General features: G+C 32.9%; 1 protein-coding gene and 1 long non-coding RNA gene across 3 annotated transcripts; one reads left to right on the top strand and one right to left on the bottom strand.

Annotated features, from left to right (window-relative positions):
• The first annotated feature begins 7,037 nt into the window (after positions 1-7,037).
• LOC121992432 lies at positions 7,038-14,793 on the top strand. 2 transcript variants are annotated; one of them, XR_006114908.1, is made up of 3 exons: positions 7,038-7,161; positions 10,271-10,438; positions 14,442-14,793. It is a non-coding gene; the product is annotated as an uncharacterized LOC121992432 (long non-coding RNA). The 2 variants fall into 2 exon arrangements; XR_006114907.1 differs by having other exon boundaries at positions 10,271-10,466.
• Positions 7,799-10,656, bottom strand: LOC121992431 (WAT1-related protein At1g21890-like). The gene is made up of 7 exons (XM_042546804.1): positions 10,287-10,656; positions 9,354-9,416; positions 9,143-9,259; positions 8,818-9,055; positions 8,570-8,728; positions 8,325-8,476; positions 7,799-8,248 (listed from the first exon to the last, which is right to left on the bottom strand). Exons 1-7 carry the CDS (start codon positions 10,475-10,477, stop codon positions 8,053-8,055), a joined length of 1,116 nt encoding a protein of 371 aa, XP_042402738.1. The 5' UTR covers positions 10,478-10,656; the 3' UTR covers positions 7,799-8,052.
• Positions 14,794-16,939: the final 2,146 nt, after the last annotated feature.

Raw genomic sequence — 16,939 nt, 5'->3', positions numbered from 1 at the left:
TAGAGATGAGAAACCAAATCTGATACGAAATTATATTTATAAAAAAAATCTATTTTAAAAAATTTCAAATAGAAAAAAAAAATATTTTTTATTTATATGAATTAGAAAAAAATTATTAGATAATTATAAATTTATTTTATTTTAATAAATTAAAACCCTATTCTCTAATTCATTAATGTGATTCTCTTTGATGTTTTTGTCGTATCTTTTTGAGGATAGAGACAATAATCCACAGGTAATCTTTAATCTTCTTCTTCCCTTCTACCTAGAACCATGCTGTTGTGACTGCTTCACGTGCTACTCGCCGCATCCGCAGACTTGATTGCATCATGCAACCACTACTAATAATAAAAAACATGGTACATAAAAGAATAAGCTACCTGGGGAATGTTACAATATATTCATGTCAATAATAAAAATCATATTTTAAAAAGAAAAAATTTACTACCAAATATATATATAATAAAGAAATAACTTGTCAATCTTGGACTTGGTTATAATAAAATTGATATGCGAGTGAATAATTGTATTCTATATTCTGAAAAATACAAAGGCATATCACATTTGCTTTATTCCCAAATACAAGCCAAGGAAGCCCCGAGTGTGGAAACGAAGTGTCTTTTTTTTGTAATCTAGTTATGTAGCTCTTAGAATCGACTAATCTCAGAGGTGACTAGCTGGGCCCATCAAAATTTTTCACTTAACACTAAGGTAAATCAGGAAGTGCTCATAGAGGCTCATCCAAATGACTAGCATTCTTAGATTTGTCATCCTACTAGAAGAAAATACCTACAATGCTCCGCAACTAAAATTCAAAACTTAGATGCCTGGTTAACTTTGAGGGGCTAACCATTGCACCATAGCTCCGAGGGAAAAAATAAGTGTCTTTTCATGCCTTGTGCTACTTATTGTTAATACCTAGACTTAAGAGGCTTTATGCATCTATATATACTTGTGAACACATGACTTGGCATGTAAAAAATCATTAAGCAGATGAAAAAATGGCACACCCATCTCATAATGAAGCCTAGAAGCATTTTGATTGCACTTATCCTTCATTTTCCTTAGAATCAGGTAATGTGAGGCTTGGATTATGCACAGATGGATTTAGTCCATTTGGTCATCAAAATACCTCTTATTCAAGTTGGCAGTGATTATTATAATTTATAATCTCTCTGCATGAATGTACATATAAAAACCTCATGTTCCTTAACATGATTATTGCCGGACCAAAGGGTCTAGAAAAAAAATATTGATGTTTTCTTACATCCTCTAATAGATGAATTAAGAGAATTATGGACAATTGGGGTAAAAACCTATGATGTGTTCTCTAAAAAGAACTTTCAAATGAAGGTTAATTATACTTTTGTGGACAATTAGTGATTTTCTAACATAGGCAATGTTGTTTGGTTGGAGTACTCATGGTTGGTTGTCATGTTCTCACTATATAAAACATACAAAATCATTCCAACTTCAGTGTGAGAAATTCTTGATTTCACTATCATCGTCAATTCTTACCTCATGATCATCTTTTTATAAGAAAAGTATATAAATTTCAAAAGGGTAAGGTTAAAAAGGATTCTAAGCCTCCTTGTCTAAGTGGTGAAGACATCTATCAAAGTGTAAATAGATTTCCACATGTAACATTTTGGAAACCACCAAGTGTCAGCCAATCGATTTATGGATTTGGAAAAACATAAAATTGAGTTAAAAGAAGTATAATTTGGGAATTACCTACCTTATAATTAGAAAACAAATCTTTTTTTGGCACAATTTAGATGTCATGAATATTGAGAATAATATAGTTGATAATGTTTTCATCACTATCATGGATGTTAATGATAAAACAAAGTATAATGTTAAAGCTAGAAAAGATATAGAGTAGCTTTGTAGCCATCCTAAGTGGAATTGGATTGAGCACACAAATGGTAAAGTTTACAAACCAAAAACACCATACACTTTGAGCAAATCACAAATGAAAGAAATATGTTTGGAGGCTAAATCATTGAAACTCTCAGATGGATATATCTCAAACATATCTCATTATATAAATGAGAGTGAATGCAAGTTTATTGGGATCAAGAGCCATAATTGTTATGTATTTATGTAAAGATTATTGCCTATTATATGTCATGATCTACTTCCAAAATCAATTTGGGAAGTATTAACATAATTAAGCAATTATTTTAGGGATATATGTGTAATTGTGTTGCGAGTATAGCATGTGGAACAAATTAAACTAAATATTATTGAGATAATGTGCAAACTTGAAAGGATTTTTAAGGATTTTTCCATGGCTTTCTTTGATTCCAAGGAGCATTTGACAATTCATCTCGTATATGAAGCAAAAGTTGGTGGGCTTATACCATATAGATGGATATATCATTTTGAGAGCTATTATTTTAGATATTATTAATTCATGCATATGCTAGTTATATATACCTAATAAAAATATAAAATTGTTTCAAGTTTTTGTACCATTTGAAGAAAAAAGTGGATAATAGAACTCAAGTTGAAGATTCTATTGTTGAATTTTATATGATAGAAGAAGTTTCAATATATTGTCCATCCTACTTTGAATCACACATGCAATCATGACTAAATCGAATTACACGAAATGATAATGGAGGAGCGGTAGATTCTTTTAGCGGACTATCAATTTTTACTCACCCAGGATGAGCACTTGGCTCTTCAGTTGCAGTTAGATATATTAAAGATGATGAGTTAAAAATTTTCCATAGATAAATTTTGATGAAATATGATAAGATCATTCCATTTATGACATATTTTTTTAATCATACTTTCTTTTTATTATTATTTTTCCATTTGAGAATTAAAAATTATAAATAATCACTCAATGTAGAAAATTTATTGAATTAAAGGAACAAAAATATCTCGGGATCAATGTTAAGAATTTTTAAATATTATGTGATCAAGAATTTACTCAATTTGTTACTTGCTTATGTAAGTATGTAAAGTATAATTTTACTTTATACATCAATTTCTAACCGTTTATTATAATAGTTTTAGTCGATTTAATTTTTATTTTATTTTAATATTAGATTCAAGAATATCCTTGGAGGTTGCTAATGACAAAAAAAGAAGTTGGCATATGATCTAAATCGACTGGTTTCAAGTTATTACAAAAGAAACATTAAATTATGGTAGTTGTGTCTTAGGAGCACCATTAATGAGTATGAAGTGGATTACTATGGGGCATTGGAAAAAATTTTAAAATTTAAATATTGCGGTCTCAAGATGTCATTGTATTATTTAAATGTCATTAGTATGATACATCAGATAAAAGGATGACAATGCATAGGTTGGATCTTGTAGAAATTAATCATAAATCAAAATTGAACACCCTTTTATATGGCTGCTAAGTCCAACAAATGTACTATCCCATATCTCCCATCAAACAAGTGAGGAATGATTGGGTCACAACATGCAAAGTGAAAACTAGAGGAAAATTTGACACAACATTACTTGAAAAATAAGAGGAAAATATTTCACCGATTGTTGAGGTTGCTTATCAAGAAGAGGAGATATTCACTCTACATCCTGTTCTTATATATACAAATATTGATGATGTTAACATTATTTTTGATGTTGATGAAGAGAATTTAAATTCAATGAAAATTGAGGGAGTTTGATGTGTTATGAATGGTAAGTTGTGTCGCCATGCGGATGGTCCAGTTTTCTCCCATCCTTTTCCATTTTAATCCAATGGATGAAGAACAGTGCCTACCCATAAGTCATTTGATATGAAAGATTTTGACCCGACTTAAATTCTTAGTGTGATGTATGATGATTACTAGGGACAAAACAATCGAAAGATGTGGTTATCTCAAAAGGAGCATATATAGTGAATAGAGTGGAAAGATTTAACATGAAAAGTGCAAAGATAGTTCATTAGAAAATAACTTCAAACTTAGTAAAGGTTCTAGTCCACCTACATAGGTAGAGGGGAAAAAATATATTAATAGGTAAGATATTGATGTATTCTATACTATGCACTAAAATATATTAAGTCTGATAAAATTTTTCTCTTAAGTCTTAGGAAGATTCACTAAAATATAGTCAAAAATTTTAAAATATTTGCAAGGAACCATAGTATTTTGCTTATGTTTTAGAGGGTACAAATCAATCATAGAAAGGAACATAAATTTGAATATGACAATTGATCAAAATGATAGGAAGTTTACTATAAGGATATTTTATTGCTATTATAGGAAGAAAAATGTCACGATAATTTATATTCCAAAAATTCATTGTCTTGACCTCAAAGTTGAGTGTGTTAAGCTTACAAGGATATATTTTGTTGAATAGGTTTTTTTAGAACTTGAAACTAACACAAGAGTAATAAATATGTGATGATGCAAGATATTACTGAATTAGATAGTTAATCAAGATCTATATGTGAAAGAAATTAAGATGTTGACGTGGGAAGTGCAATCCAACAAAAATGAAAAGTTAGCCCGAGGGTAGGGTGCTGTGCTTAGGCTCTCTAACAACATACTAAGCATTTGGAGTTTGAGACTTATCTGTGACGTATTATGAGATTTTGACGTTAGACATGACAGTGACTATTCTACGGGCTTACACAAAAGGAATTGAAGTAGAAGACAAAAAGAGAAAATGCCAAAAACAAAGAAAAAATAGTCATTTTCTAAATTTACCAAAAAAAAAAAAAAGAAGCTTTATTAAAATAGAGGATTAATCCTCAAACAGCTAATCACATATTTATATAGACTCTATACTCTAATATCCAAAGAAATGGAAAGAAATCCTAATATATGAACTCCAATTTCTATCTTTTAAAGAAATGAAAGAAATTTTAAAATAAAAAATATTAACAAACTCATAATTCTAAAATCTCTAACAGACTCAAAATATAAAAATATAAAAAGATAGAAGTTGTCAAAAATATCTAAAATACCTTAAATATAAAAAAGTATAAATTACCAAAAATAATAATAATAATAATCTATGAATCCTCCTGCATCAGTAATCAAAAATTGAAAGAACACGTCTTCGAATTTAGAATAGTTTCATATGGTAGTTAATTTAGAAAGAAGATTATTTGGTATCAAATCGGTAATTGTTTGTTGTGGACAGATGTGTGCTTCCTTTTGCGTGATAAGAGTGTATGTAATCCTATATTTATCCCCAACACAATTCGACCAATGTAATGGATACAAACATCCAAAGCTCTACCAATATCGTAATTAACAACTGACTTGATCGATTTTATGTCAAGTCCTTGGGCAATAACATTAGATGCGCGAGAACATGAATGTAGAATAAATTGGGACTCAAGATCGACGCAGGGCAAGATGATGGGGAGTGGAGCTTCATTGATAGAAGAACTAGGTTGCTGATTATCGTTAGACAAAGTGACCTTTTACTCTTCATCAGCTCTTCGCCTGGGTCTATCTCCTCTTCATCATAAACTCGATCATTAGTTGATTCGTTATCATCTCTACTTTGAGATCAAAATTCCTCTTTAATTATAGTATCTTCCACAACTTGCAATGTGTTAGGTTCATCAACTTCTTATGGGTTAAATTTTTCACGAATGATTATAGTCCCAGGACTATAAACTTGCAGTGTGTCAGGTTCATCATCATAAAGTACCTCGTCAACTTCTTCCAAATTATCTTCGAATAGTCAATGTTATCTTAGGCGTCAAAGCTATTGTTCTCCATGGAAAAACCTAATCATCCCTAGAATGAAGTTTGAGTGTAACCAAAGGGAAAAATTGATTTTTCATCTTTTTTTCTCATCTTTTCCCAATCCATGATCTTGGTCTTACCTTGTCAGTCTCGTGAGCGTCGCAAATACTACCACTATGATGATGCTAGACCTTTGAGTTTGAAGGCAACCAATTTCACCTTCATCCGATCCGAAACTTGCTTATAGTCAAAGAACTGCTCTACTTTGTTGATGCAATCAATAAAATTCTCTGTTTGTGATGTTGAAAATTCAGGTAAGTCAACTTAAAATCTGAGATCTCTATGTCGATCCTCTCAATAGTGTACCTCACGATCTTCAAAATTTCGTGTCGCTAGACGTTGGGTTAAATCTATGACTTACCTCAGTAAATCATAAATCTTCAACAGCTTTTCACAGTGCTTGGTTTCCTCAATTGAAACCTGCCTATTGTTGAGACTGCGACCACCACCACGATGTTCTTCCATTGGATCTGATCTGCTCTAATACCAACTAACACTAGGTATGATAACGATTATTCTATAGGCTAATGCGAAGGGAGATTGGAGGATAAGGCAAGTCGTCTTCTTTAGGTTTTATCAAAAAGAAGAAGATTTATTAAAATAAGAGGAATAATCCTCAAATAATTAATTACATGTTTATATAAACTTCAGACTTTAATACCCAAAAAGAAAGAAAAATATATTAGATATAATTCCTATTTTATAAAAAAAAGGGAAAAAAAATCTAAAATAAAGAAAAATTTATTAACAGACTTATAATTCAAAAATCTCTAAATGAACTCAAAATATAAAAATATAAAAAATAAATAAGTATTATAAAAAATACTTAAAATACCAAAAATACCTTAAATATAAAAATAAAAATTAATAATAATAATAATAATAATAATAATAATAATAATAATAATAATCTATGAATCCTCCTGTATCAAATGTTTCCCTTAATGACTAGTAGATTTGAGAATGATGGCTATCAAGATGAGTCTCTATGTGTATTTCTTTAATTTTTCTTGAAAATTTTTATAGAGTTGGACCGCTCTCTTTTAGAATTAATTGAGCTGAAAAGTTAAATATATGAAGTCAACTGAAAAAATAAAATTAAAAAAAAAATGAAAAGTTAGTGATTTAGATACAAGACATTGATTATTTGATTGTCGGAATGGTAGGGTGTTGTTGCCCTAGAAGGGCCTATACAGGCCCTCATGTGGTGCCTTCCACTTAGTGGGCTAACGGCAGCCGGTGCTGTGTGCTGGGTCGAGCCCAACTTGACCCATTCTGAAGATTTTGAAGGTGGCAACACAAGGAACAACAAACTAAATCAGGTAGCAACCATGAACCGTTCGCCTCAATTTCTAGGGTTCTTGGAGGAGAAAAGTCTGGGAAGGAAGAGGAGAAGGAGTGATGAAGAAGTCTTGATATCTTGGAGGTATGGTTTGAGTTGGTTTGAAGTTGGCATCTTGTTCTCTCAACCATATTTCTTGGCATGTATAAATTTGCTCTGCTTGGGAGTAGATTATGATAAGCATTGTACTTCTCATTCTTGATGATTTGTAGATTTCCTCTTCTCGTGATTTTTTTAACCTTGCCTTTTCAAGAGATTTTTCTATGGATATAAGGGTCTTCTTGGTTTTTGTCTTTTTCTTGATTGATGCATGCTTGGTAGTCTATTTTCTTATTGTATATACTATAAAAGAAAGCAGTGATAGCCATTATGGTCACAATCTGAGTGGACCTATTATGATCAAAGTTTTACCTTTCCTGGATAAAAATGTTTCTTTCCTCATCCAAACTTATTCTAAAAGGAAAAAAAAAAAAGATAGTATATTCACTGGGGATTCTTTCATATTCACACTATCTTGGATAGTAATATTAGCTGATTCAGGTTTTCCACAATGAATTGGATTCTAGAGTTGTATCTGCTCATCTCGCCTTCAATTGACTGAGATTCTGGGCATAGACATCAAATCAAATTACCATCATACAAAAATAAAGAGGTTTCAAGATTCTTCAATCAGCGGTACGTGCACCATCGAAAACAAAGTTGGATAAAGCAGTAGGGAATTATTGTGTTGGATAACCCTTTGACAGCAGAAAAGAAAGTTGAAAAAGGCATGAACAGTCACAACAAATGATATGGTATTTGATCATGCACGAAGATTAACCTTAATTATTGGTAGCAACAACTGGGGACAAGTATCCTCATCCAGTGCTATCCTACTAATTTGCTTGGAAGTAAACACTTCTGTAGTCGTAGTGGATGATGGTTGATACATAATACAAGAGAAAGCTTATGCTAAGGCTAATACAAGTTAATTACTCAAGGTTTCTTCCCTGATGAGATGTTTTCGATGGTGACATAATCAATGGAGTTGGATATCATGTCATCATTTATGGTCTTAGGTAGTTCCAGTGCTTGTTTCTCGTCAATTTTAGAGGTTTGATTTGCGTAATCCTTGCACTTTCCCCATATTAGAGAGTAAAGACCAATCACTATAACAATTGCACCAATCAACCTACCAAAAAAAAAAAAAACAAGTTAGTTTGCATTTACAAACTAGAAGAAACAGGAATGAGCAAAAACTTCATTACCTTCCTAAAGTTATTTCCTCTGCAAGAATAATGGAGCCCATCACACTCACTATGATCATACAAAGAGGGTTAAAGGCAGTCACAAAGACAGGTCCTCTCTCCTTCATCACCACTGCTTGCAAATAATATGCTATTCCTGTGCACATTATACCCTTTGCGAGCAAGGGAATAGGCCAATTTAGCATAAGACAATCCATATAAATTTAAACCATTTGGTTGGTAAAATATAATAAGAGGCATCATACGGAGTAAACGGCTGCAACAAGCCTTGTGTCAAATCCTATTATCCAGGGTTTGACGCCAGGATCCAGGATGACCGCAACTGAACTAGCTAGTAATGTGCCCATAATGCAAATTAGGGTGCTCAGGGAGAGCTCTGCAGGGTAAGATTTCAAGGTGTTCGACTGCAAATAATCATGAATCAGTCATCACAAATGCGTTAGGTCTTCAATCTAAAGTGACTACTTTAGCTTTGAGATTTGGAAGCACTTACTTGTAGAATGAAGAATAATGACCAACAGAAGCAGCTGAACAAAAGCATGAATGTGCCAATGAGCCAATGGGTTTCATCCTGACTAGCAGATTCAGTGTGGTGGTTCCGTCCCTTATTCCATATGAACTCAACAATAGGACCTTTGTATAATATCATGACCAGTGCACCAAGGACGGTAACCAGTGTACCAACAATCTTCGCTTGACTCTGTCGCTTCTTGATGTCTATCTTCTCCATTCTAATCATGTAAAAATGAATAGTAAAAATGAATAGTGCATAAGGTGCAGTTTGGTAGTGTATCAGATATCACAGTCTGAGTTTTTACCTCAAAATAATGGCATTTATAAATGTCATGGCTGGCAGTACATTATAAAGAGCGGAAGAGAAGCTTGCTGATGTGTACTTGGTTCCCAAGTAGTAGAAGTTTTGGTCAAGAACTGGCCTGGATTAAGTTCATCAAAATATTCTCGTTGTATAAGAAGGTGGTTTTGGAATAATTTTACAAAATTGAATTAGCTTGATTTAAATATCATTACTCAAGTAGTGCAAGAGCCATAATTTTGAGGAATATGCGAACTGTCAACTTGGGCCTGCCTTTCCTGTACCAAAATACGAAACAAACTTTGGTGCTAATAAATAAAAGATAAGAAATTTTGATATCAAGTCATTATCAGAAAAACGGGGGGAAGAAAAAAAAAACCACATATCTTAGATCATGACTAACAGGCTGAACTGAAATTGTCATTTCTCTGTATCTGAAGTGTCGTACTCTTAGTAGCATGTTTACTTTTATTTATTTTTATTCCTTTTCCATCTTACTCTTTCCCTCCTATCTATCCACCTAAGTACATGGAACCCTAAAGAGTTACTTAATTGTTCCTTGCTCATGCGACATTAAAAAGAAAGGATGATCAGACACGCAACTAGTATTTGTTGGGCCTACAAGGCTTTTGCCAGTGTTGCTAATCAACGAGAAAAGACACAGATAAAGCATATTCAAAGTTCCTCATTTTTAATTTTTGAGAGGAAGGCTGTGAAAGTTACAGTAATAATTCCTACCACACAAAACAAAGATACAATACTCCAGGGAGTAACACTAGAAAAAGGCAATGAAAAGCTACTACCTGCCTTCTATGTGTTGTTAGGCCATGCTTGTGTTATATAGACACTATATGATCTGATCATACTAAACCAGACAAAGAGTTTCACTTTCATTTACATACCTCATTTTCACTTTTTATTTTGGTGTTTGGGACTTTTACATAAGTGAAAATATATTCATGCAGACATTTGGTGCATAATTCGCAAATGAAAAAACTTGATCTGTATAGACCATAAAAGTTGCCTAATATGAGAAGCTAATATTAATTCCAGTCCTCACTTTTTGATAGTTTGTTATATTTTACTGCATTACTTTGAAATAATTAAGTTCATTGGTGAATGTGTTTAATAGATGGAAAGAGCATGACCTTTCAAACCACAAAGCAAATGGACCAATGATAGCAGCTGCAACAGCATTTCGATAGACGACCAGCACGTAGTGGCTCATTCCACGCTTGAGTGAAGCAACTGAGACTATGAACATGCCAGCATAGCCAAACTGCAAGAAGATCATAGCCAAGTATGGCCTGACACTCCTCCAAACCTGAGTAAGGTCCATGATATGTTTTTTCTATATGATAAGTACCTTGGAGTATTCTAGTGGCCCTAAGCTTTAGAATGTGTGCAGAGCTCACAAGCTTAATGCACTCTTATATAGCTAAAAAAGGGCATTACACCATTGGCTATACAACTACAATAATGGTCTTTTATGTGTAATAATTTAAGGTCTTTATTACCATTATGCTCACCCATAAAAAGCATTCCTTTAAAGTTTCCATTCAAAGACACAAACAGTTCCGTCTCCGTATATATGATAGCCATAGGGGCTTTTGAAAGACAGCTACGTAGGAGGAGATTGTCCAAAGAGTTGATACCTTTTCCATTCTTTTCGTGTTAAAATTATAGATGTTGCTTGGTGACGACTCAAAGAAACGTTTAGTGGAAGCAAGAGTTAGTGCAATCTGATGCGGTCATCGAGCATCCTCTTTGTGATGGCAAGTAGGGCAGTGTTATTGTGCTCATCTTAGGATTGCAAGTTCTGAAGTTTTATCTATGATATGGAATCTAAGCATTCTTTATCTCGGATTGGAGATGGATTTAACATACAAGCATGGATTAAAGTGTTTTTTAGTGAAAAGATATAGATTTATGTTCGATGAAATAAAGTTGGCAACAAATTCTTCATTGCAATTACAATAAAGATGTGGTGGTGAAGGTTACCCCGCAATTCTGCAATTCTACTTTCTTTGATGTTTGGAAAACAAGTGGAAAACGGAATTGGATGACTAACCAATAATAGAACTTAGGTCCATTTTGATCGCTTTATCGTCGATGGATCAATAAAGATATACATTACCAAATGCTTGAAGAAATCATCCTTTCCATGCAAACTGTTTGGGGTACAACCAGACTGATATACAGAAGATCTTTGCATATTGCTTCACTAAGAGTGAAGGAAATGTCAAAGATTTGTTTGGAGATTGGAGATTTGTAGAGTAAAAATGCCTCTAATCTGTGTAAATATTCTGGACATTCTTTGAAGTAAGAATAAGATAGAGATGTTTAGGATCTCAGAAACATGTACATGAGTGACTGGAGTTTCAGTTGAGAATGAAATTTTGGTAGTGGAAATGTTAATGTTTTTATTAATTACCAAGCAACACAATTATGCTGGCAACTCATGTTCTTTGGAAAAGATCTGATAAGGATTTACTGTGTTTCCTAGGAGTGGTAGAAAGTGGGGAAGAAAGAAATGTCCCTGGAGAAATTGAGTGTAAAAGAAAGGATAAATTGATTTTCCCGTGTTGTTTCATTGAGGGTGTTAAACTTGGGGTAATGAAATATTGTATGTTCAGTTGTAAGATAATTATTACATGACATCTAAAGGCTCAACAGAATACATTTGATTTGGGACTAAAAGTACTACAGATACTTAATGACTAATGCCTACAGTTACCCTCAAACTGGAGCTGAGATAGTATCTACACCATCCACATCTAGTTTGTTACATAAACTAGAAAAGATGATTAACGATGATATGACAATAATGAAACCCAGAATATAATACATGCAAATAGATAAACGTTGGAAAATATTGATGGAGCATGGAGGCATCGATCCTTGAACTTTGATTAGCGCTTTAACAGAAGAGAGTATGAACCAAGAACATAGGAGCAAGTCTCTCGAAGCATTTTTCTCTTTATGTAGGGTGCATACAACTGCACTTAGTGGATAGAAGATGTGAAGGACAACAGTTGTATAGGCCCTTAGGTGATACAGATGTTTAAGCAAGATGCTAGAAACAAATTTCTCTGGTAAGCTTTTGCTTGTGGTGGAGCATATAGTAGCACTAGGTATATATCACAGAAAGAGGATAACAAAACCCCTCAATGAGGGTCGTAGAGTCAACTCTGGATAACTTAGCATTGAATGAAACAAAATCAACACAATCAAAAGACAATCAGATTTGGAATGGTTCTAAAGAAGAAATGCTAAGACACTGGATCTAGAATAAAAGGTAGGGAGGCCTGGAAGAGGAAAATCTAGGTAGGAAACAGAAGAAAATGTTGATATGTGGCAATGTCAATGAAGTAGAGCTCTACTAAGAAGAAGAGAGAGAATATGTGCCAGCAGAAGAAACTATATAGGAAGAAGTCAGAGCTGAAGCAAGCTGAAGCAGGAGCAACTTGTGGGGTGATGGCTACCAACATACAAGATGTTACAGACAGAGCGAACAAGATTGAGGACACACAAGAAGCCTCTTACACCTAGACCAGGACGAACCAAGATGAAAAAAAGGCAAGAGAAGAACAGAAAATTGACAGAAGTCAAAGGAGGGTTCTCATTAAGGACACTGATTGAAAAAAAATGCAAATCTACTTTTGGTTGTGATTAATGTGAGAAGCATATTTGATTGCTTGTTGTGTCTATTCCAACTATTTGGAATGGACTAGAGGGATCTTGCCCCTCAAAAACATTGTTAAGACCAAAAAGTCAGATTGAAAAAGGCGAGATCTCTCAGTTCCTAGTTCTCATGTAGCTGGATTCCTGAAACCATAAGAATCCTTTATGTAGAGCTCGTAGAAGTTGAACATACTTCAAATGCTAAACTAAACACCTATGAGGAACATTGAATAGGTACCACACTTCTATTATATTTATTTATTTATTTCTAAAGATTACTTCCTCAATAAAATGAGCAGAAAAGATTTTAATAGATGAATATTTTCTTGATGACTACTTGCATAAAAATGTAGGTTTTTCCATTCTCCTGAGGCTTATTGTGTTACAAGCTATATCATCAGCATAAACACCATAAGAGAATCAATCAAAGCAAATGCTGAAGTATAAAACCCTCATGTGGAAGAAGATCACCTAGCATGCCTTCATTGTTCAACATCTGCTTCTGTCAATCATCTAAAGCTATTGCCTTTGAGTAATTCAACAAGTTCAAAATGGCCTCGATGTTTTTTGCAGTGTCAGTCGGTCTTCCTCGCATGGGCATTTGATGAAATTTGGTCGCACATCTACATCCATCACTAGTTCTCCTTCCTCTTATTATCCTCTTTCTCCATCATTATTGCCATTCTATTTCATCTGCTTGGCCAAAGGTGGTTGCATCTTTGAGATGATCTATTTGAACACAATTTTTTTAGTTTGCTATGGTAACAAGTAGTGCGAGTGGTTAGAATGAGCTCAACTGAGTAGCTCATGTGATAATGGAGCCAACTAACGGCCTTGTTGAGTCAAAGACACCCCAAGTTGTAAACCAGCCAATCACTTTAAAATACTCTCTTCACCTTGGAGCCCTAAATCTAACACTTCCACCAGCCTTCAATTTCTCAGTGTTGCTCTTTCCTTCTTCAATCAGACATTCTCTTCCTATTTAGTGTCTTCCAACAGCAATCAAAAACTTAATTCTTGGAATGCACATTAGTTATTATTGTTTGTATTTTCAATCCAAAAGGCTTGATCAAGAACAAGACTTAATATATATAGGGGCTTCACAAAGATTTTTAATCACGTAGTCTCAGCTACTTACCTTATTGCTTCTAGAGGTGACTCGCTTCCTAATATACATATCTGAGAAAGAACATTTTGAAAATTTTATCCGTGTTTCTCTTTTAAATGCATTATATAGTCCATGGATTTGTTGCTTTGTTCAATACCTGGTTTGCAGTAGGAAGATATAGAGGCAAAATGCATAGACCAGTTAAAGATCATTAATAAATCAGTGCTGGGTGTTTTTTCTTGGCAAAATTTGTTTTTTTATGTCCCTTTTAACTACTACGTCATTTATCAAGATAATGGTGGAAAAGTAGAAGAATTCAAGTCATTGAATAGCTTTTGCCATTATAAGCACGTTTGAGGCATTACAAGAGGCTTACTTTTGACTATTTATGAAGTTACAGTTTTGAGAATGCTTCTATGTACAATTGAAGTAGTTTTTATTTATGATATATATACAAGATAGATATTTATGTGAAAACTATATTACTGACAAATACTCAAATTTCATGTAGTCTCAGCTGCTTCCCTTATTTATGTGGAAAAAAAAAAAGATGATAACGCCCTGAGTGGCCCGTTACTCTAGCCTCACATTGTGACGGTGGTAAACCACGGTACGAGGCAGCCATTTGAGGAGGTATTTCGCCCCAGGAGCATGCACTCACCGGGATTCAACCCCAGGTTATATGTGCAATGCCTCTGCCACCAGGTACCAGCCCAGCAGCTGCTTCCCTTATTGCTTCTACATGTAATCTCGCTTCCTAAAATACATATCTAAGAAAGAACATTATGAAAGTTTTCTTCGTATTTCTTTCTTTCAATTGTATTAGATAGTCCTCCATAGAGTTGTTGCTTTGTTCAATATCTGGTTTGCAGGAAAAATGCATGAAACCAGTTAAAGATCATTAATAAATCAGTGCTGAGTGTTTTTTCTTAGCAAAATTTGTTTTTTTTTTTAATTTCCTTTTAACTGCTGCATCATTTATCAAGATGATGGTGGAAAAGTTAAAGAATTCGAGTCACTGAATAGCTTTTGCCATTATAAGCACGTTTAAGGCATTACAAGGGGCTTACTTTTGACTATTTATGAAGATACAGTTTTGAGAATGCTTCTTTGTACAATTAAAGTATTCTTTTATTTACGATATACAAATACAAGATGGATATTGATGCGAACACTATGTTACTCATAAATACTCAGATAATTAAAGCATGTTATTTGCATCCTCAGCACACTTTTGCAATGGTTTTAAGCAAACAATTCAACTACATAAACCAATTTTCTACAGCAGTTTGTCAAAATCGTTAATAGCGTTTTGTAGCTTCCTTGAAAGCTTTCTTATAGTAATTTTCTCACAATTCTATAAGTTCTATTAAATAGAATCCAGATTCTTACTTATATGCATTAAAGTCATTCTGAATTTGAAAGACAAATCACTTTCATCTTTCGTGTGAAATCCTATACTCATTTGATCGTAACACTCTATTCAAGGTTGCATTATTGCTTCAGTTGAAACCAAGCTTATTGGACCCAGACTTTTAATTGATCTTTTTCAGTGAGAATGAAATATCCTTTCTAAAAGCAAACCTAACTGAAGAGATTATTTGGTTTAGTTTAAATTTATCAAAACAATGATGATGATGAAGAAGATGATAACAATAATAACGATCATGATTACAATTGATAACAACAACCATGATGAGGATGACAAAGAATCAATGATTAACTCTTTTTTTTTTTGGAAGAAATGTTATATTAGAGAATTGATGATTGAAATTTATAAATAATAAACAAATTACAATATTACTTCTAGTTCAATTTTGTTTAGGACCAGGAAGTTCAAATTAAATTTGCAACAAGCCATATTATTTTTACAAAAAGGAAGTGCAAAAATGGACACTCCTTGGCTCACACTCTTTACCCATTCATATAGCATTTACACTCCATGATATTCTTCTCTTTTTTTTGGTTGTATGTGTAACTATGATTAGATAATTTGGTTAGTATACTTTGTTATGCATATATTGAGCATTTTTCCAGCATAAATATTTTTAGGCGGTTTTATATGGATCAATTCTTTGCATGAGGGAGGTTGGATTGTTCCTATTTTATACTATTGGGAGATAATAAATTAAAAAATCGAAACAAGCAATTATATGGAAGGATATTTCTATTAACTTTGTCGGAAATCAATCCTTACTCAATTCTGTGTTGTAATAACCAACTCAACTATACTTTAATAACAAGGGAGGTCAGATTTTTTTTTTTTTTAATGAGAAGAGCGGTCTGATTATTTTTTTTTAATCCAGATATTTATTTTTTTGAACCGATTAATCCTTGAGATAACTGATCTGATCCTATAAAAATTTTTTATTAGTCATCGAGACAAAATAAAAAATACTAACAGAGTTCCATTTAGGATTTTTAATTAGAGGAAAAATTTGAGGTCAGATTGTTGCATGTACTTTTTGATAATTAATCATTTTTACACATCAAGTAGTATCTACTCGATAAAAGTACGTTGATGGCTATTATGCAGACCAAGCCAATATCTATTTGATAGTAGATATTTTATGGAGCCTAATGTTCATCTTTCCCGTTATTGTTGTTTTTCATCAGATTAGCATGTGTCCCCGAGACAGGCAGATCCCCTCCCCCATCTATTTATAGTTAATGTTGTAAAAATGATTTTTAATAGTAGTAAAGAATTGCCTTTTTAAAAAGCAAAATAGATGACCACGGAATTTTACATTATTATTATTATTATTATTATTATTATTATTATTATTATTATTATTATTATTATTATTATTATTATCGTCGGCCTTACTCATAAATTTTTTTTTATCAATCATCATCAAAATAAATCGAATCTTATAAAGATTTATTCAGATGACACCTCTAAACCTTTAAAAAATTTCCAATTACCATTAAGATAAATTAAACTCATGAACATTCAGTACATAGGTTGGTAAAAGAGTTAAACTTTAGGAAGATGACCTCTAAAATTAT

This window comes from Zingiber officinale, chromosome 6B (assembly GCF_018446385.1).
Source record: "Zingiber officinale cultivar Zhangliang chromosome 6B, Zo_v1.1, whole genome shotgun sequence".
In the NCBI taxonomy this organism is placed as follows: Eukaryota; Viridiplantae; Streptophyta; class Magnoliopsida; order Zingiberales; family Zingiberaceae; genus Zingiber; species Zingiber officinale.
This window is presented reverse-complemented; position numbering and strand designations above follow the sequence as displayed.